The sequence below is a fragment of the Neovison vison genome, chromosome 6 (assembly GCF_020171115.1).
Source record: "Neovison vison isolate M4711 chromosome 6, ASM_NN_V1, whole genome shotgun sequence".
Lineage (NCBI taxonomy): Eukaryota > Metazoa > Chordata > Mammalia > Carnivora > Mustelidae > Neogale > Neogale vison.
This window is the reverse complement of record NC_058096.1, coordinates 223,869,324-223,886,738: the sequence shown is the minus strand read 5'-3', so window position 1 is coordinate 223,886,738 and position 17,415 is coordinate 223,869,324. Positions and strand designations below refer to the sequence as shown.

The 17,415-nt window shown below is 67.3% G+C and overlaps 2 protein-coding genes across 3 annotated transcripts; both read left to right on the top strand.

The window, feature by feature from the left end:
* The first annotated feature begins 3,871 nt into the window (after positions 1-3,871).
* Positions 3,872-6,190, top strand: ATP5F1D (ATP synthase F1 subunit delta). The gene is made up of 4 exons (XM_044254729.1): positions 3,872-4,090; positions 4,737-4,890; positions 5,378-5,466; positions 5,612-6,190. The coding sequence occupies exons 1-4, from the start codon at positions 3,950-3,952 to the stop codon at positions 5,732-5,734; spliced, it is 507 nt and encodes a 168-aa protein (XP_044110664.1). The 5' UTR covers positions 3,872-3,949; the 3' UTR covers positions 5,735-6,190.
* A 4,197-nt stretch (positions 6,191-10,387) lies between these two features.
* MIDN (midnolin) lies at positions 10,388-16,765 on the top strand. Of its 2 annotated transcripts, XM_044254717.1 has the most exons (8): positions 10,388-11,017; positions 12,065-12,152; positions 12,337-12,399; positions 14,349-14,477; positions 14,563-14,877; positions 15,028-15,172; positions 15,425-15,685; positions 16,318-16,765. In XM_044254717.1, the coding sequence occupies exons 1-8, from the start codon at positions 10,785-10,787 to the stop codon at positions 16,593-16,595; spliced, it is 1,512 nt and encodes a 503-aa protein (XP_044110652.1). In that variant the 5' UTR covers positions 10,388-10,784; the 3' UTR covers positions 16,596-16,765. The 2 variants fall into 2 exon arrangements, with proteins under 2 accessions (XP_044110652.1, XP_044110653.1); XM_044254718.1 differs by lacking the exon at positions 14,349-14,477 and having other exon boundaries at positions 10,389-11,017.
* Positions 16,766-17,415: the final 650 nt, after the last annotated feature.

Genomic DNA, 17,415 nt, shown 5'->3' with positions numbered 1-17,415 from the left:
AGCGGGGAGGGGGGGTGTTGCCAGGGCGCACTGGGGGAGAGGAGGGGGTGCGGGGGAGGGAGGCCTCCTGCAGGGCGGCTTGAGCCGGTCCTGGGTGGCAAGATGGCTGCTGCAGCCGCCTCCCCGCCAGTGCCCAGCGTGGGGCCCTGCGCCTCCACGAGCAGCTCCTCTGGCCAAGCACGCCAGCCTCCACGTTTGCTTCGGGCTCGGGGTAAACTGAGGCCGGGGAGGGGAGCTCAGCCCTCGGGAAAGGGGCTGCCTGGAGAGCGCACCTGCCCGCCCTCCCCTACGCCAGCTCCTCCCGGTGGGAAGGACCGGGGACTGCACTCTGGAATCTCGGGGAGCAGGGTCTGGGCCGGGATGCCCCGCATCCCTGAGTAGGCAGGGCGCGCGTTCGGCCTTTCCCCAGAGGAGAGGGGGAGCCTGTGCCCGCTCCCGCGTCCCCGGCCCCTGCGGGTTGTAACCCCACTCGACAGCGGGGGGAATCAGGCCCCAAGAATGGGGGCGGGGGGCCCTGGCGAAAGCCAGGTGTTCTCAGCGCTCGGTCCGAGAACGACCGAGGCTGCCGGTATCCTCAAGGGGACGGGGCGCGCAAAATGTAGGTCGGGAAATGAGTCCCGGCTGGGGGAGGGGGCAGACGCGCAGGGGCCGTGACAGGAGGCCAGAAAAGATGGCAGGAAGCCGAGGGGAGAGAGAGGTGGACTCCTAGGGGTAGGCGGGGACCAGACCCGAGGGCGGACGCTCCCCACGGGCCCGCCCCTGAGGTCCAGCGGGTCCTTCCCGAGCTCGCTCGCCACCGCGCCCATCCCTGCGCCCCCAACCAGCCCCGGGGACGGGATGGCCCTCACGGAGAGGCAGAGAGCCGGGCTCCGGGCACATCGCCGCTTCGGGCTAATCCAGGAGACGGAGACGCCATCGCGCTCGCTGCATCTCAGGGGAAACTGAGGCCGGGCAAGGGCGTGGGCGGGGGTGGGGGAGTCCCTCTCCAGGCCGCTAACGGGGGATGCAGAGCCCCGCGGACTGGCCCGCACGCCCGCCCCGGCTCCCCCCCCCCACTCCCTCCCTCCGGCCTCGCCGCGTCGCGGAAAGGGCGGGTGGTCGGGAGCCGGCGGCGATCCCACGGGCCGCGCGGCCTCGGCCTGCCCCCGCCCGCCTTGGCGTATCCCCCGGCCCGCCGCGCCTACCTCAGCGCCGGGGCGCGCGGCCCATGGGGGGCGGGCGGGCGGGCGGCTGCGCGGCGTTCCCGGCGGGCTCCGGTGCCCGGTGGCCGCGGAGCAGGCGGAGAATTTATGAATGGAGAGCGCGGCGCGCGGGGGAGGCAGGCGCAAGAGGAGGGACCGCGCACGTGACCGCGTTGGCGGCGAGCCCGCTCCGACCCGCTGGGTGCCACCCGGTCCCGGGCCGACCGCCCCCGCCGCGCTCGCCGCCGCGTCTGGCTCACTGCGCGCGGGCCACCGCCTCCCCTTCCCTTCCGGCGGGAGTGGGAGGCGGAGCCTGCGCTCCCGGACGCCCCCTCCCCACGCCGAGCGGCTCTCCCGGCGGTGGCTGAGTCTCCACGCCCTCCCCTGAGACGCAGCTTCTGACCCTTCCCAGGGTCCGCTGGGATGGGGAGCGAGGGGGAGGAGTCCCGTCCATTGGTTTCCTCTCCTTCGCCTCCCCCAACCTGGGAGTCCCCAGGATGCACAGTCTGGGGGGTGGGGTTGGATATATGCCCCCCCCTTCCCTAATATGTGGCACTGCCAGGTTCACCAGGCGCTGGGTCTTGTTGGGACAAACAACGAGCAACGATAATAGAATATGACCTGTGCTGAGTGCCACCATGGCCTGCCCAGCCCCGGGTGACATCAGAACTACTCCAGCAGAGACTCCAGGCCTGGTGACCCACAAAGATGCCTCCATTCTCCATCTCAGAGAATCGTGACTTGTCCTTCTAGATGTCCTTCTAGGACACCAACCTGCAGCAGGGTGGTCTGGGTCCTAGCCCAAGCCCCCTGGCCCTATGTTCAACACAGTGCCACCCCTTTCCCCTCCAGTGAAAACTGACACTTCCACTTCAACTCAGAGCCTTTGCACTGGCAGGTGCCGAGCCTCAAAGGCTCTTTCTTTCCCACTCAGCTTCAAGAGTCGTTCCCTGGCTTCCTTCAACTCATTCCTAAATGGCCAAGTCTCAGTGCATGTCCTCTTGGCTACCTTTGGTAACAGCAGCTCCCACCCTGCCCCTTTCTGTGGCCCTGCATGTCGCCTGTTATTTGCTGCAGTGTGTCGTGTCCTCCTCACCCATTCCGTCACTGCAGGGTGAGTTCCAAGTCAGGAGCTGGGTCCCCAGGCATAGCACCAGCCCGCATGTCAAAGACAAGAATCTGCCAGTCGAGTGAACACCCAGGCAAAAGCTGGCTCAAATGAGCAGGAGCTGGATGTGCAAAGGACCTGGGGTAAGAAAGTAGGTTTGGAAATCAAAGTGTTGTGTTGGAGGGAACAAGGGAAGCCGTTTTGTGGTTCTCAGCAAGAGAATGACATGGTGCCGCTGGCTGTGTGAACTCACCTGCCTCGAGGATAGGGGAGGAGGCTGGGGCTGTGCAAAACAGTGAGTGGCCACTGAGTGGACAGGCCATGCCCACGGGGGTCCACTGGGGAGCTCCAGGGTCACCCTAGGTTTGGGGCCTGAGTAACAGGTGCTGCCTTTACTCATTGGCCCCCCTGGAGTAGGAATGGGAGAGAAATTGCCCAGTGGATGGGTTCGAGTAACGGACTGACGAGGTAGATTAGGCTCGCCTCCATGTGGGGCCCGGGGCTCTGGGAAAGGTTGGAACTGCACACGGGACGCACCCCTAGAAGTGCGAACCGGCTTCCCTCTGCGCACACACACCCTGGGCCGGGATGCCCAGAGGCGGCGGGGGTCTGGGCACTAGGTCTGCATCCTTCCCCTGTGTTGGCCACAGGCGCCCCAGATGCTGGAAGGCAGGCAGCTAGGATGCAGGCAGCCTCTGGGGTTGGGGAGCCACGGGGACAACCCCGCGTCGCAACGCATGTGCCCAGCCCCGGGCCCAGGAGTGACACCCCCTCCCCTGTGGCTGCACCCCTCGGCCCCTCAGCCGAGGCCCTCCCCGGTGTGGGCCCCGACCCCGTCCAACCCACACTCCGCTTTTTGCCGGAGACCAAGATGTGAGCCTGGAGGCCTGGCCCGGGGCGCCACCTGCGTGAGCGCGGGGGCGGAGTGGTGACGTCAACGCCGCGAGCGAGGCTGCGCGAGCCGAGGTGACGTCAGCGCAGCCCCGGGCCGCCCGCGCACGCGTCCGTGCGTCAGCGGCGCGCGGGGGCGGAGACCGGACGAGGCCGCGGCGCGTGCATCTCCGGTCGCCGAGTGCCCTCTGCCGGCGCCGTCGAGTATTGCATCCGAGCCGCGCCCGCGGCGCCCGGCGCTTGTCCGCATAGATAGGCCCAGGATGCCCTTCCCAGCACGCCTGCGTCCGACAGTCGCAGGCCACCCCAGCGCCCCCAGCGCTGCTTTTCTTTGCTCTTTTGAGTACTTCGTAGCTTCCAATGTGCCATACGGTTTGCGTATTCGTCACACTGATGTTTGTTAAAGTCCCCACCGCCCCAAACCAAAGCCGAAATCTTGGTATTCCTCTTGATGGCTCTAGCGCCTGGCATCCAAGGAGCGCCCCCCAAATCTTGAATTCAAGTAATCCCTGCTCTGCGGAGGCTTTTGGCACATACCTCATCTTACCCCTCCCCCCCCCGGGGGGGGTGCCTCGGGTACTGGAAGGAAACTACAAGCCCCAGCATGCCGCGCGCGGGGCGCAATGCATCGTCCGTGTGCGCGGCTCGCTGGGAGTCGTAGTGCGCGCGTGCGCCTTGGCCAGGACTCCTCTTCCCAGAGGTCCTCGCGCGTCGTCCTCCTCGTCCTCCAGCTGCCGCGTTCGGCTGGAGTCCCCCGGCAGCCGTCGCCATGCTACCCGCCGCGCTGCTCCGCCGTCCGGGCCTGCGTTCCCTCGCACGCCAGGCCCGCGCCTACGCCGAGGCCGCCGCTGCTCCCGCCCCGGCTGCGGGCCCGGGACAGATGTCCTTCACCTTCGCCTCACCGACGCAGGTTCGGAGGCCGGTCTGGCTCGGGACCCCGCCTGGGCGCCGTCTCCGGTCCGGACCCGTAGTGGTCCGCTGTCGGAGACCCCCGTTTTTGGGGTGTCGATCCCCATTTGTCCCGCTCCCTGGGTCCCTCCCCGGTGTCGTCCAGAATCCGGGCTCCGCAGCCTCCGGCTGTCCGAGGCCCCCAACCTCTCTGGGATCCCGGACCCGCGCCCCTTCCGTCTCATTGGGTCCGGCTTCCGAGCCCCCCACCTCGGGGTCGCCCCCGCACTCCTGCCCGAGCCCTACGCTCTTCCCTGCGGTGTGGAAGCCGAGTCCTGTACAGTCCTCTGGAAGCCAACGTCCACGGACTCGACCTCCCCGCCCCCCCCGCCCCCTCCGCATGTCCCACAGCGTCGGACACTCGTTCTCTTGGGTGCCCGCCCGGGTTGGTGCGCCCTTTGTGCTCCTACAGCGTTTCTGTGTGGACGGGCCCTGCGCTCGAGGCCAGCAGGGAGAGGCTGCGGGGGCCAAAACCCCTGTCTCGCGCGGCGGGGCGTCTCTGTGTCGCCGTCAGTGTTCCTTCCTGCCTTTGGCCCTTTTCCTGCAGGGGAGCCGGTCCCATCGCCCAAGACTGGCCTGCAGTGACGCAATCCGTGTCGTCTTTCCAGGTGTTTTTCAACGGGGCCAACGTCCGGCAGGTGGATGTCCCCACACAGACAGGAGCCTTTGGCATCCTTGCGGCCCACGTGCCCACCCTGCAGGTCCTGCGGCCGGGGCTGGTGGTTGTCCATGCTGAGGACGGCACCATCTCCAAATACTTTGGTGAGTCTGGTGGGAAGGGGCTGGCTAGGGGCCGCGTACTTCCTCAGGCCGGATCCCGTGTCTGGGCACTGGCTTGGGAAGAGTAAAGGGTACAGAGCAGACTGCGGGTTAAGAAGCTTGTAGGGGGGCGGGGTGGGGGACAGGGTCTCACAAAGAAGTCAAGCCCGGTGCCGGAGGGGCCCCTTAGGAGGTGCAGGCCCCTGCATCCCAAGTCGTGCCTCCACTAGCACAGCTGCGAGGCGCAGCAGGGTTCGACCCGGCTCCCGCCTCCGTCCTCATGCTGGCTTCGTCGATGGGCTCGTGGGTGTCCCCTACATCCAGCCCCCAGTGGGTGCCCCTGAGCCCCATGTGCGTGTGTCATTCTCTTCGGCTGCTTGTTTTCCATGTTAGAGTCTAGGGCTACAGCCTGGAGCCACTTTCCTGGTTTGGGAGCGATGGTGTCACCCACAAGGGGGTGTGGAAGTCTCACGTCTTTCTCGTCCTGTAGTGAGCAGCGGCTCGGTCACAGTGAATGCGGATTCCTCCGTGCAGCTGCTGGCCGAAGAGGCCGTGACGCTGGACATGCTCGACGTGGGGGTGAGTGTCCCGGGGACACGGATGCACCAAGGAGGCCGGGGCGGTGCTAGAGATGGCTTCGGGGAAGGGAACTTGAGTTTGGTGGAGGGGCCGGCACCAGGCTGGCGTCGCCGCTTGGCTCTCACCCGTTCCCCACTTCCCGCAGGCAGCCAAGGTGAACTTGGAGAAGGCACAGTCGGAGCTGTCCGGGGCCGCGGACGAGGCCTCCAGGGCTGAGATCCAGATCCGCGTCGAGGCCAACGAGGCCCTGGTGAAGGCTCTCGAGTAGGCGGTGCGTGGCCCTGGCCAGCAGGGAAGCCGAGGCCCAGAACTGGGCAGGGGTGTCCCGGGCAGGCTGAGCCCACTGGCGGGGTGGGTTGGGCGGGAAGGGCTGCGAGCCGCCCGCAGGGCTTCTCCTGTGGCCGCAGCGCTGTCGCCAGAGAAGGCCGCCAGGGGGCAGCACGGCTCTAGTGTCCCGCCCAGAGCCCGCCTCCCGCAAACGCGAGGAACCCGCCTCCTCGCCGGGGCGGCCAGGCCCGGTGGCTGGGGATGAGCCCAGAGACCTGCTCTGCTGTTTGAGGAGGGGCTGTGTCCCCCGCACACCTGCCAGGGCCCTTCCCCCAACCTCATGTGTCACCCACCATCCCCCTGAGCCTGTAGCCCCTGCCCTGGAGACCCGCTCCCAGCCGCCTCGAGGGATGGCCAGCCCCCAGCTCCAGCCCCCCATTAAAAGCCAGGGACCCGACTCGTGTACGCTGCTTCTGTGTGCTGCCTGGAACTGTCTTCAGGACCTTCCCTGGCCTTTGTCCCAGCCGTGTGTGTCTCTGCACGCGGATCAGGCGTTAAACACCAGCCTCAGGCTCCAGGGCTTAGAAGCTGGGGCCGGAAGGTCCTCAGGGTCTGTAGTAAACTGGGGAGTGGGGTGTGCAGGGGCCGTGGCCTGTAAAACCAGGGTAGGTGGTGGGCGGGGTGCCATCAGCCCAGGAGGGCGGGGATTGGCACAGGCTGTGGGCGGGGCGTGGGGAGATGGCAGGCAGGGGCGTGGCTGCTGCTCCAGGGCCAGGCCTGGGCTGCTGGACAGCCACCTGGGGCTCTGCCAAGTTTCAGGATGTGCCGTCTGCCCTGTGGGCTCCCTGGCCCGCCCCAGCCACGCTGGGAAGAGGCGGGTCCTGCCTGCTCCCACAGAGGCCCAGCCCTCTGCTAACCTGGCCTGTGGGTGGCCTGGCTGGCCGAGCGCCTCGTCCCTGGTGGTGTTGGCATCTCTGTGCCATCCAGGCCCCTGGGCTGGCCCCAGATGGGGTGGGGCTGCCGGGCGGGGGCAGCCCTGGCTCTGGGCAGCTTCTGTGCTGTTCCATTTCTTCTCTGTTGCAAGCACGGGGGTGGCCCAGAAGCCGGCTCCAGGTGGCCAGCAGGAGACTTTGGGGGAGGGTTCTCCTCACCCCCCCTGCCTGAGCCCTGGGCATGAGCAGGACTGACAGGGGGTTCCAGAGTGGTGAGTGTGCGGGAGAGCCTGGGCCTTCTCCTGTGTCACTGGCAGCCTGGAAGTGACAGGGAGGCCACCCCCAACCCCCGGGCATATTGTCAGCACAGATGGACTGTGGATTTGTGTGTCACGGTCCCGTGCGAGTGACTGTCCCCTGGCTTCACTGGTGCTCCGTGGCGGGAGCCTTGCTTGTGGAAGCCTCGTCGTGAGCTCACAGCCATGGGGTCTTTCTCCTTGGGTCCCTCCTACTCAGGCTGGTAGGCCAAGCAGCTGGCTCTCCCCAGGCCAAAGAGTGTTGTGACAGCCATGGGCTCACAGGAGCAGGCCCACTCCTCCCTGTTCTGGGTTTTGGGGTTCATGGTCACGCTTTGGGAACTAGAACACCACGGATAGGCAAGGCAGCACTTTGAGCCAAGCTGCTGGACGGGCACCCACACCAGCGGTCCTTCTAGCCATACCCCTGTTCCCGAGAGGGTTCAGCCTCTGGCCAGGGACAGCTCTGAACCTAGTAAGATTCCTCAGCACAGAGCAGGCCTCCTGGGGGAGATGGGAGCCTTGGGGTGTTAGGGATGCCCACACCTGATGTGGGTCTGCAGGGACAGCCTAAGTTGCCCGGAGCCTTGTCCTGGGCTGGAGACACCCAGGGCGGAGTGGGTCATAAGACCAGGAAGCGGAGGTCACCACCCTTCCCTCGAAAGCAGGCTCACACAAGGGCTTGTCCTCCTTGGAGGAAGGGGGTCCCCTTGGACTGTGTGTGTGCCCACACCCAGGTGCTGACTAGAGCACGGGATGCTTGAAACGGGAAAAAAAAAGCAGGAAGTGGATTGACTGGGTGTGTTTGTTAAGTTGGACCTGTAGAGCCAGGCTGGGGCCATGGTCCCTTCCTGAGAGCGCTGTCCCACTCCTAAATGTGCATGGACCCTCAAGGCCCCAGTTCCGGGAGGACCAGCTGCTCCCCTGGTGACCTGAAGGGCAAGGTCTCCCCCCCTCCGCAGATCACACAGCCCCGTCTGCCGTGGCCGTAAGTCCCGGACCCAGCGCCAGATGCTTGGCTTCAGGGGCACACAGCTCCCTCTGCCACCCCCACATTCCTGCAGCAGCATGGCCCTCAGCACTTCTCCATCCCAGTCCCCAGTGGCCCCCTCCCAAGGGTCTCCTCACTGGGGGGCTGGGAGCCTCTGGGTGTGGAGGTGCTGGTGAGGCTGGGAGGGGCAGGTGTGGAAGGCTGCAGGAGCTTTGGGTGGGAGCAGGATGGAGACCTGGGAAGGAACACAGCCCTGGGAGGGGCGCCCAGGACTAGGGTGGGGTGGGGGTGGTCAGGCCAGATACAGTGAGAAGCCAGATAAGTGGACAAGGGGCAGGGGAGCAGGAAGGCTGAGCACCCCACACCCCTCAGGGTCGTCCTCAGTTGCCCAGCCAGAGCACATGCCAGGACAACGAGGACGGCCGCATTTCCGCGTGCTGCTGTTTGCCGTCAGTTAACTGGTCTGTGGGATGGGTGGGGTGATCCTGCCCACGCCGGGGCCCCAGAGTGAGCCGAGCTGGATTTTCCCCATCCGTCCACCGCCGTGGAGAACCGCGGAAACGGGCTCGGAAAGGTCCCAGCGCGCTGGGTGGTGACTAGCTGCACTAGGCAGGCCTGGCGCAGGTTAATCGCTCCGTAAATGCCTTCTGAGGTCACCGTTAAGGGATGCAGGAGGCCAGGCTGCTGGGGCAGCTGGCTGGGCACCCCCACAACAGGCAGGTGACTCCAGCCTGTTTTCCTGGATCGTGGCCGCTGACTCAGGCAACCCCCCCCTTGCGCTCCCCCACGCGGGCGCCCCCAGGCGGAAGCACCGGGACAAGAGCGGTAGGAAAGGGGGCGGGGCGGGAGCCAACCTGTGCACCCCGAAATCCCGTCCTGGGGATCTGACCCAGCGGCGCTGCCGTTCGTGACCTTGGGTTCAGCAGCAATTATGGAGCGACCCCCAATATACGAGGCGAGGCTTCGGGGTGGGTGGCCGAGAACCGAAGGGGCCCCGGGGCCCCGGCCGGCCGGCAGGCAGGGGCGGGGGCCCGCCTGCGTCACCGGCCGCCCGGCCCTCCGCCCCCTGCCCGCCCAAACTCCACCCCGAGGGAAGGCGGTGCGGATAAAGGCTTGGGGGCCGCCCGCTCGGCCCCAGACCTGCCCCGCCACCGCGCTTCGTCCCCGGACGTGGGTACACTCAGGACTGTTGAGACCTTGGACCGGCCGCGTCCGGTGAGTGCGGGTGGGATCTCGCCGGACTAGTAGGAGGGCCCCCACTCTAGGCTCTTAAAGGTGCCCCACTTTTCTTTGTTTTCGGGGCAGGCAGGGCTCGGGGTGTCTCCAGCCCTGGCGAGCCCCTAGGGTCGTGGGATGGGAGGGGCTCGGCGCAAGCAGCACCGCCCAGGCAAGACCTCAGCCCCCGCCCCGCCTACCGGGCACTCTTCCTACCCCGCGAGTGACCTTGAGCAAGTTGCTGTTCAGCCTCAGTTTCTCCAGTTGTGCGGCCTGGCCTCCCGCCTTAGAGGCTCCAGACCCCTAGCGAAGGTTCCCACCTCGCCAGCAGTCCGTAGGCCTCTCTCCCGCCCCGGGGCAGCTGCTTCGCCCCCTCCCCAGGACTTCAGGCAGCGCTCCCGGACGGGGCCGGCAGGGGGCGCGCTGGCGCTGCTGACTCACCGCAGCCCCAAGCGGCGCGCGCGGGCGCAGCCGGGGACGCCGCGTCACGTCACGGCTCGGGCGGGCGCGACTAGGGAAGCGGGCCGGGCCCGCGGGACAGGGGTGGGACGCGAGGTGGTACCGGCGCGGGAGGGTGCGGGCGGGGGAGGGGGAGGGCCCTCCCGGCTCCGGCCCACGTCACCGCGGTGCAGGCCCCGCCCGCAGCCCTGCTCCTCGCCGGGACCTCACGCCCCACGGATGGGGGACGCCCGGCGGCCGAACCTCCTGAGAGCCGCCCGGGCCCGAAGCGCAGGGATCGCCTCCCGCTTCCGCTCGCGGCGGCTTCCCGGACAGACGCGGGGGGAGGTACCCCGGCTTCCTGCCCCTCCCGGCGCCGGGATAGTGCCTGCCCCCACGCCGCGCCGTCCGCGACCGGGACCCCGCGCCGCCGCTCCCCCACTCAACCGATCCCCCTCGGGCCGCCTGCCCTTTGTTGCGGGGGTGGAGCGCGGGGGCGGGCCGGAGCGGCGCCAGCCCCGCCCCCGCCGAGCTCCCCTTGGCCGCGGGACCGGGGGCGGGGCGACGGGCGGGCCCGGGCGGCCACGTGGGGCAGCGCCACGGCGCTTCTTATTGGCCCGCCCGCGCGGCCGACTGGGCGTTCGGTGCGCGGAGATTGGCCGACTCAGGGCCGGCGGAGTAAGTAGTGAATGGGAGGGGGCGGCAGTCCCGCCCCTTGGAACGTTGATACATTATAACTTTTTTTTCTTGTTACTTTCACCCCCAGATCTTTCAAGCGGCGGCGGCGGCGGCGGCGGCGGCGGCGGGGACGGCTGTTGCTAAGGGAGGGGACGCGCGGGGAAGCGCGGCCCGATCGGCGGCCGGCACCGAGCGCGACCGCCTAAGCGGCGCCCCCTCCTCGGGACCCTCCCCCACGCCCAGCGTCCTTGAAAGGAGCCGCGAGTGCAGTCCCCACCCCCGGAAGGCGCCCCTACGAGCCAGCGCGACCCCGGAGCGCCGCTCGGATTTTTGATTCTTGATTCACCTTCCGCTACTGGGACTTTATCGAAGAGGACGTGCGCTTCCCCTAGGAACGGCGAGGACCCCCGGTTCGGGGAGCCCAACCCCCCCGCAGTGCCCGGAGGCGCGACGAGGATTGGCGGCACCCCTTGGACCCCAGCCCTCCAGCGCGGGCCGGGGATGGAGCCGCAGCCCGGCGGCGCCCGGAGCTGCCGGCGTGGGGCCCCCGGCGGCGCCTGCGAACTAGGCCCGGCGGCCGAGGCGGCGCCCATGAGTCTGGCCATCCACAGCACAACGGGCACCCGCTATGAGCTGTCGGTGCCCCCGGACGAAACGGTGGAGGGGCTGCGCAAGCGGCTGTCCCAGCGGCTCAAAGTGCCCAAGGAGCGCCTGGCGCTGCTCCACAAAGACACGTAGGTATCGCGCGCCGCCCTCGGACCCGCCGCCCCCTCGGGCCCCGGCCCCCGGGCGGGAACAAAGAGCGCGCCGCACGGGGAAGGAAGGGGGCGGCCAGACGGGGGGCGGGGGCGCGCCGCGCGCTCTCGGGCGCCCTCTGCTCGGCCTTGCCTGCCTCGGCCCCCTCCCCCGCCCGGGGTCGCTGCACAAAGGCGGCTGCGAGGGCGTCCCCCTCCCTCCTGGGAAGGCAGGAGTCCCGGGTCAGCTTGGGGGTCTCGGCAGCGGGGGTGGGGGGGTGCGGCCGCCTCCTTCTCTGCCTGCGTTCCCGCTGGCTTCCGCATCTGTTCGGTGCCCCCCCCTTACGTCTGGCTGTTTTCTTCCCCTACTTGCATCTTTCTACCCCCCTTTGTTCTAACCACCGAGCACTCCCGCAGTCTCCCCCTCCCCCCTGGTATTTAAATCGCCTCCAGGCCGGGGAGCACTCCCCCCGCGGGCCTCCAGGGACACGCAGTGTCCATCCCCAGCGGAGGGGCCCCAGTGGGGGAGGGGCGGGTGGGGGAGGGTCTCCTTTGTCTGAGCCGCCGCGGCCTGCGCCGGGCGCCGGGGAGGGAGGGAGGAGGGGGAGCCCGGCACCGCAAAAGACCCTAAAGGCTAAGGCCTGTGGCTCCCACAGAGAAAAGCTCGGGGCCGGAGTTACAGGCAAGGGCCGGCCGTAGGGTGAGGGGAGAGTGGCAGAGGACCGCAGGGTGCACTGGCGCCTGGGGACGAAAAAGTGCTTTGTTGAGGTGCAGAGGTGGTGCCCCAGCCCAGAGTGGGGTTTCTTCCCCAAGAAGGTTTGAGCCACTTGCATGGCGGGCCCTCGGGGCCAGATATTTGACACTCCCCCCTACATACACACACATACCACTCCTCCGGTTGGGAAGCTGGGAAGGGATAGGGGTGGGTAGGGCTCCCATTTCTCCCCCAGGAACACAGCCCTCCCCCCCCCCCCCCCCCCGCCCTGTGCTTCCGCCTCACCGCCGTGTCTCCTTGGCCTCACCCTCTTCCTTCCTTCCTCCCCCTAGCCGGCTCAGTTCGGGGAAGCTGCAGGAGTTCGGCGTGGGGGATGGCAGCAAGCTGACGCTGGTGCCCACCGTGGAGGCGGGCCTCATGGTAAATGGCTGGGGCACAGTGCCCCAGAGGCTCTGGCGCAGGCGGGCAGCCCCTTCCCCTGAGAGCTTGGTTCCCAGCACACACCCTGCCTGGGCGGCCCCCACCGGCAAGCAGCTCCCCGCCCTGGTGCCCGGGCCCTCTTGGAGCGGAGCGCCCGCTCAGAGCGGCATCTCCTCTGTTTCAGTCCCAGGCCTCGAGGCCAGAGCAGTCTGTGATGCAGGCCCTGGAGAGCCTGACGGAGACACAGGTAAGACCCGCGCCGGTCCCTCGCAGACCAGGGGGAGGGCCTGGGAGTGGGGGTAGTTGCGCTCCCAGGAGACCCACGGGGAGGGAGGGGACGCACCGCCCAGCCTTCCTGCCAGTTTGGCCTGGTCACCCAGCTTCCTCTTCCTCCTCCCCCTCCGCACTCACCACCTGACCTTGAGGGCCTTCTCTCCCACGGTGGCTGCCCTGGGGGAGGGGGCTGGGCTTTCACCAGCCTGCCTGCCGGGGTGACCTTGGGCCTGGGGCCCCAGCCCTATACTGAGGAGCACTCCCTCCACAGCTATTGCGGTTTCTCTAGGGCGACCTTTTTTTTTTTTTCTTTTTTCTTTTTTTTCATGTCTGTGGGTGGGTGGGAGGAGGGCTGGAGGGGCCTGGGTGACACTCCTTCCGGCCTTGACCCCATTGTCAGGGGTGACTCCCTCCCCTTCTCCCTTTGGCCTTTGTTCTCTGCCCCAAAAGGGGGAGGGGGGCTCCCACCCCAGGGCCGTAGCCTAGACAGGATGTTGGGGAAATATTTAGCAACTGGCCAGGAGCTGAGGAGGAAGGCAGGGACTGGCCCACGGCCGGGTTCCCGGTTTTGTTGCAGCATTTATTTATTTATTTATTTTTTTTTTTACCTCTTCCTTTCCTCATTTTTCTGGCGGCAGGGCCCTCCTCCCAGGAGGGTGACACAGGCCTCAGCTATCCAACTGCTGCCAGGGTGGGGGAAGCAGGCTGCTGCCCGCCCCGGCTAGGGGGTGGGCTGGGCTGGCCGCAGGAAACCTGCTCAGCGGCTTCCCTTCCTCCTGCCCGGAGGCCCTCGCCCCCTCCCCGACATGTAGCATCCTGTCCTCACCAGCTAGGTAGTGAGGAGGAAGAGGGGCGCTGGTGCTGGGTGGTCCGCCATCAGGAGGGTCCGTGGGCTACAGGCAGAGCTGGGGTCCCAGAAGCTGGGTGGGGGCCGCACTGGATCTCCTGGTGAAGATAGGAACTGAGCTCTCGGCTCTCAGGGGGGCCTGCGGTTGGCAGGGGGGCCAGGGGTGTCTTTGGTTCACATCCGCCCCACAGTGCCTGCGTCAGGGTGGGGGGGCCGCTGGGCGGAGTGACTGGCTCCCAGGGCTGTTTCCCCGCCTGGCACCGAGTCATGCCTGCCTGTTCGCCCTCCCCAGGGAGGAAGTTGCAGGGCAGAGGGGGGGGGGGACTCCCCAGCTGCTCTTGGGGAGCCACCTCAAGCCTTTCCTGCAAGGGGAGCTTCTGGACCTGGGGGGGGGTGTACCCTGCAGACCAGGCTTCAGGGTTTGGGGGAGCTGCACACTGCCCGCCTTCCTCGCCGCCTCCCTGCGGCCCCCAAGCAGAGAAGGTTACGCCTGCCGCTGCCAGCGGAGGGCTGGGAGGCGGTGGTTCTGAGTCATCCTGGCCTATGTCACTTCTCAGAAACCTCCACCACCCCCCCCATCCTCGCCCCTGGGGAAAGCTCAGCACTGGCCAGGCTCCAGAGGAGGGACCCAGTCTGCACTGGGTGTCGGATGCACCCCCTGCCACCGCCACCCACCAGATCTGAGGGTTTGTGTTGGGGCTGCATAGAGGTCTTGCAGGACCCAAGCCTCAGAACCATCAGGGCCCCCTCCAGCTGCGAAGCCTCCCCCTCAGCCTCAGCCCCAGCCCCACCCAGGACAGATAAATATTTATCTTGAGAAAGCAAAGGTTAGGAAGAAGAATTTGTCCAGGAATTCCCGCCCACTTGCTGCCTGGGTGGCTTAACTGGGAGGGGGTCTGAGATTGGCTCCCTCTGGTATTCACAGGCAGAGGATGGGGAGCTGGGAGGTGGGGTTATTTGAGGGCAGCGACTGCTGACTGGGTCTTGCCCCCTCTGGCCTCAGTTTCCCCTTGAAAGAACCAAGCTGGCCAGGGAGGGCCAGGCCCCCCCATCTGACCCGCCTCTGTCCCCCACAGCCCCCAGTGGCGCCCGGGCCGGGCCGGGCTGGCGGAGGCGTCTTCCGGAAATACCGATTCATTTTATTTAAGCGTCCGTGGCACCGACAGGGACCCCAGAGCCCAGAGAGGGGCGGCGAGAGGCCCCAGGTCACGCAGCGTGGGGTGCCGGGGCTGGGCCGGGCTGGGGGCACAACAGGCTGGGGCCCTGGCGCTGACGGGCCCCTCTCTACAGGTCAGTGACTTCCTGTCGGGCCGCTCGCCGCTGACCCTGGCGCTGCGCGTGGGGGACCACATGATGTTCGTGCAGCTGCAGCTGGCCGCCCAGCACGCCCCGCTACAGCACCGCCACGTGCTGGCCGCTGCCGCCGCCGCCGCCGCTGCCGCCCGCGGGGACCCCGGCATGGCCGCCCCCGTGTCATCCCCCTGCCGGCCCATGGCCGGCGCTGCCCGAGTCCCCCCGATGGCCAGCAGCCCTGCCCCCACGTCCCCCTCGTCTGTCACCGCCGGCTCCTTCCGATCCCACTCCGCTTCCGCCGCCTGCCCTGAGGTGAGTCTGGGGAAGGTGGGCTGTGCCCCACCTCACGGAGGGAGGGGGCTCAGAGCCCCAGGTCTGCAGCCTCCAGGGACTGTCCTTGCTCCCCCACCGCCCCCCCGCCCGCCGCAGCTGACCTGCCTTCCTCTCCCCGGCCTCCTGCAGATGGACTGTTCGCCCCCTGCCAGTGCCGGCAACAGCCCCACTTCTACCCCCGGGGGGAGCCCTACCTCCCGCTCCCGCAAGCCTGGCGCTGTCATCGAGAGCTTCGTGAACCATGCCCCGGGGGTCTTCTCAGGGACCTTCTCTGGTAGGTGTCGCAGAACCCCTGCGGGGATCCCCTGCCACCCAGATGCAGTGGCTGGGTGGGGGTACGATCTCACCCGTCGCCCCCCGGGGTCTCCTGGCCCGTGCCCCACCACACAGGAGGCTGCGGGCCCCCAGGAGGCGCAGGTCCCCGCGTGCTCACTCCCACCCTGGGGGCCCACCTGTCTACGCATGCGCTTCAGAGGCCACGTGTCCCTCCTGCCTGCACTCACCGGCAGCCCCCCACCTCCTGCAGGCACACTGCACCCCAACTGCCAGGACAGCAGCGGGCGCCCGCGGCGTGACATCGGCACCATCCTGCAGATCCTCAACGACCTTCTGAGTGCCACGCGGCACTACCAGGGCATGCCCCCGTCCCTGACCCAGCTGCGCTGCCACGCGCAGTGCGCGCCCGCCTCACCTGCCCCGGACCTCACCCCCAAAACTACCTCCTGCGAGAAGCTGGCGGCTGCGGCCCCGGCCTCCCTGAGCCAGGCCCGCATGTGCAAGCCCCTGGGTGAGTGTCCAGCGCACCCCGCCCATCCCTGGGCTGTTGAAGGCCCCTCTGTGCGTGGCTCAGAGCAGCTGACCCGCCGGCGGGCTGGGGGGGCCAGCAGCTGCTGCTTGCCCTGCTCCGCACGAGAGTGGAGAGAACGGAGCATGTGTGTTCGGGGCACAAAGTGTCCTTGTCCTCTCCCGAGAGGGGCACTTCCTTCCCTCCCCCCCACCCCCCTGCACTTTGTCCAGATGGCAGGTGGGGCCTCTGTGAATGGCCTGGTCTGATGGGGGGGGGCAGAGCTGCTCCAGGGGTGGCTTGAGTCCCCCAGAGACCCAGCCGACCCCAGGAAATCCTGAGCCCTGTGGAACAGTGTCACTGTTCTACCTTGGCGGGCCTCCAGCCCAGGTCATGAGAGGGAAACAAAGCCACCAGCCTGAGGGCCATGGTCCCACCTGAGCAGTGGGCTGGCGCTGTGCTCCAGCGTCCGCCTCGGCCGGGTCTTGGCGGTGGACAGGGCCTGAGAAGCCTCGAGTCTGAGACCCCTCCTGGTGACTGGGAAGGCTGGGTGGTATCTCATGCCGTGGGGGTTCGGGGTTGTCTGGCCTCTCCCCACAAGGGCCACAGGGCTCATGGTCACTGCCTCCTTTCAGGGGACCGGCTGCGGCAGACGGAAAACCGGGCCACCCGCTGCAAGGTAGAGCGCCTCCAGCTCCTGCTCCAGCAGAAGCGGCTCCGCAGGAAGGCCCGGCGGGATGCCCGCGGGCCCTACCACTGGCCGCCAAGCCGCAAGGCCGGCCGCAGCGACAGCAGCGGTGGCGGTGGGGGTGGCGGGCCCAGTGAGGCCTCCGGCTTGGGCCTCGACTTCGAGGACTCCGTTTGGAAGCCGGAAGTCAACCCTGACATTAAATCAGAGTTCGTGGTGGCCTAGGAACCACGTCCCTCGCCTGGCCACCTTGAGTGGAGAGTCCCCTGGGCCAGCCTGCGTGCGGGAGGGCAGGCAGTTGGGGTCAGGGCAGCGGGAGGCCCCTCCCTCCCCACCAGCTTCCTTCTGGTTTTTTGGTTTGTTTTGTTTTTGGGTTTTGTTTTTTTGTTTTGTTTTGGTTTTTTTTTGGTTTTGGTTTTTTTTTTTTTTGTTTTTTGTTTTTTTGTTTTTTTGTTTTTCATTTTGTTGGGGGTTTTTTGGGGTTTTTTTTTGTTTGTTTGTTTTTGTTTTTTAATTTCCATTCTCACCATGGTTTTCTGAACTCTCCCTGGACTTGGTTCCTGCCTCCTTGGTTCAGCTCACACTTCCCCGCCTCTTCCTCCCGTGGTGGCTCCCGTCCTCGGCCGAGCCGGGCCCTCCCCGCCCACTTCCCAAGCTCCAGAGATGTAGCAGTCACTCCAGATGGCGGAGAGTGGGACGAGACGAGGAAGCCGCCCCCACCCCTTCAGGTTTAAGTCAAAAACGTAGATGCCTCATGATGCACTTTACAGACGGGCAGGGCCAAGGAGGGAAGGCCCACTGCAGCTGCACCCTGGGCTTCAGGGCGGCGGGCAGGCCCCACAGCCACCGGAGACCCGCTGCGCTGCCCCTGCGGCCAGGTCTCCTCCACACCTGTGCTTTTTTTCTCTTGGTCTCTTTTTCCAGGAAAAAAAGAGGAGGGGCGCTTCAGTAGGCTGACCCCAGCCTGCCTCTGGGGTTCAGGGGGAAGTATGGGGCCCTCTCCTAATAGGAAAGGGAGGGAGGGGGACAGACCAGCCGCTAGCCT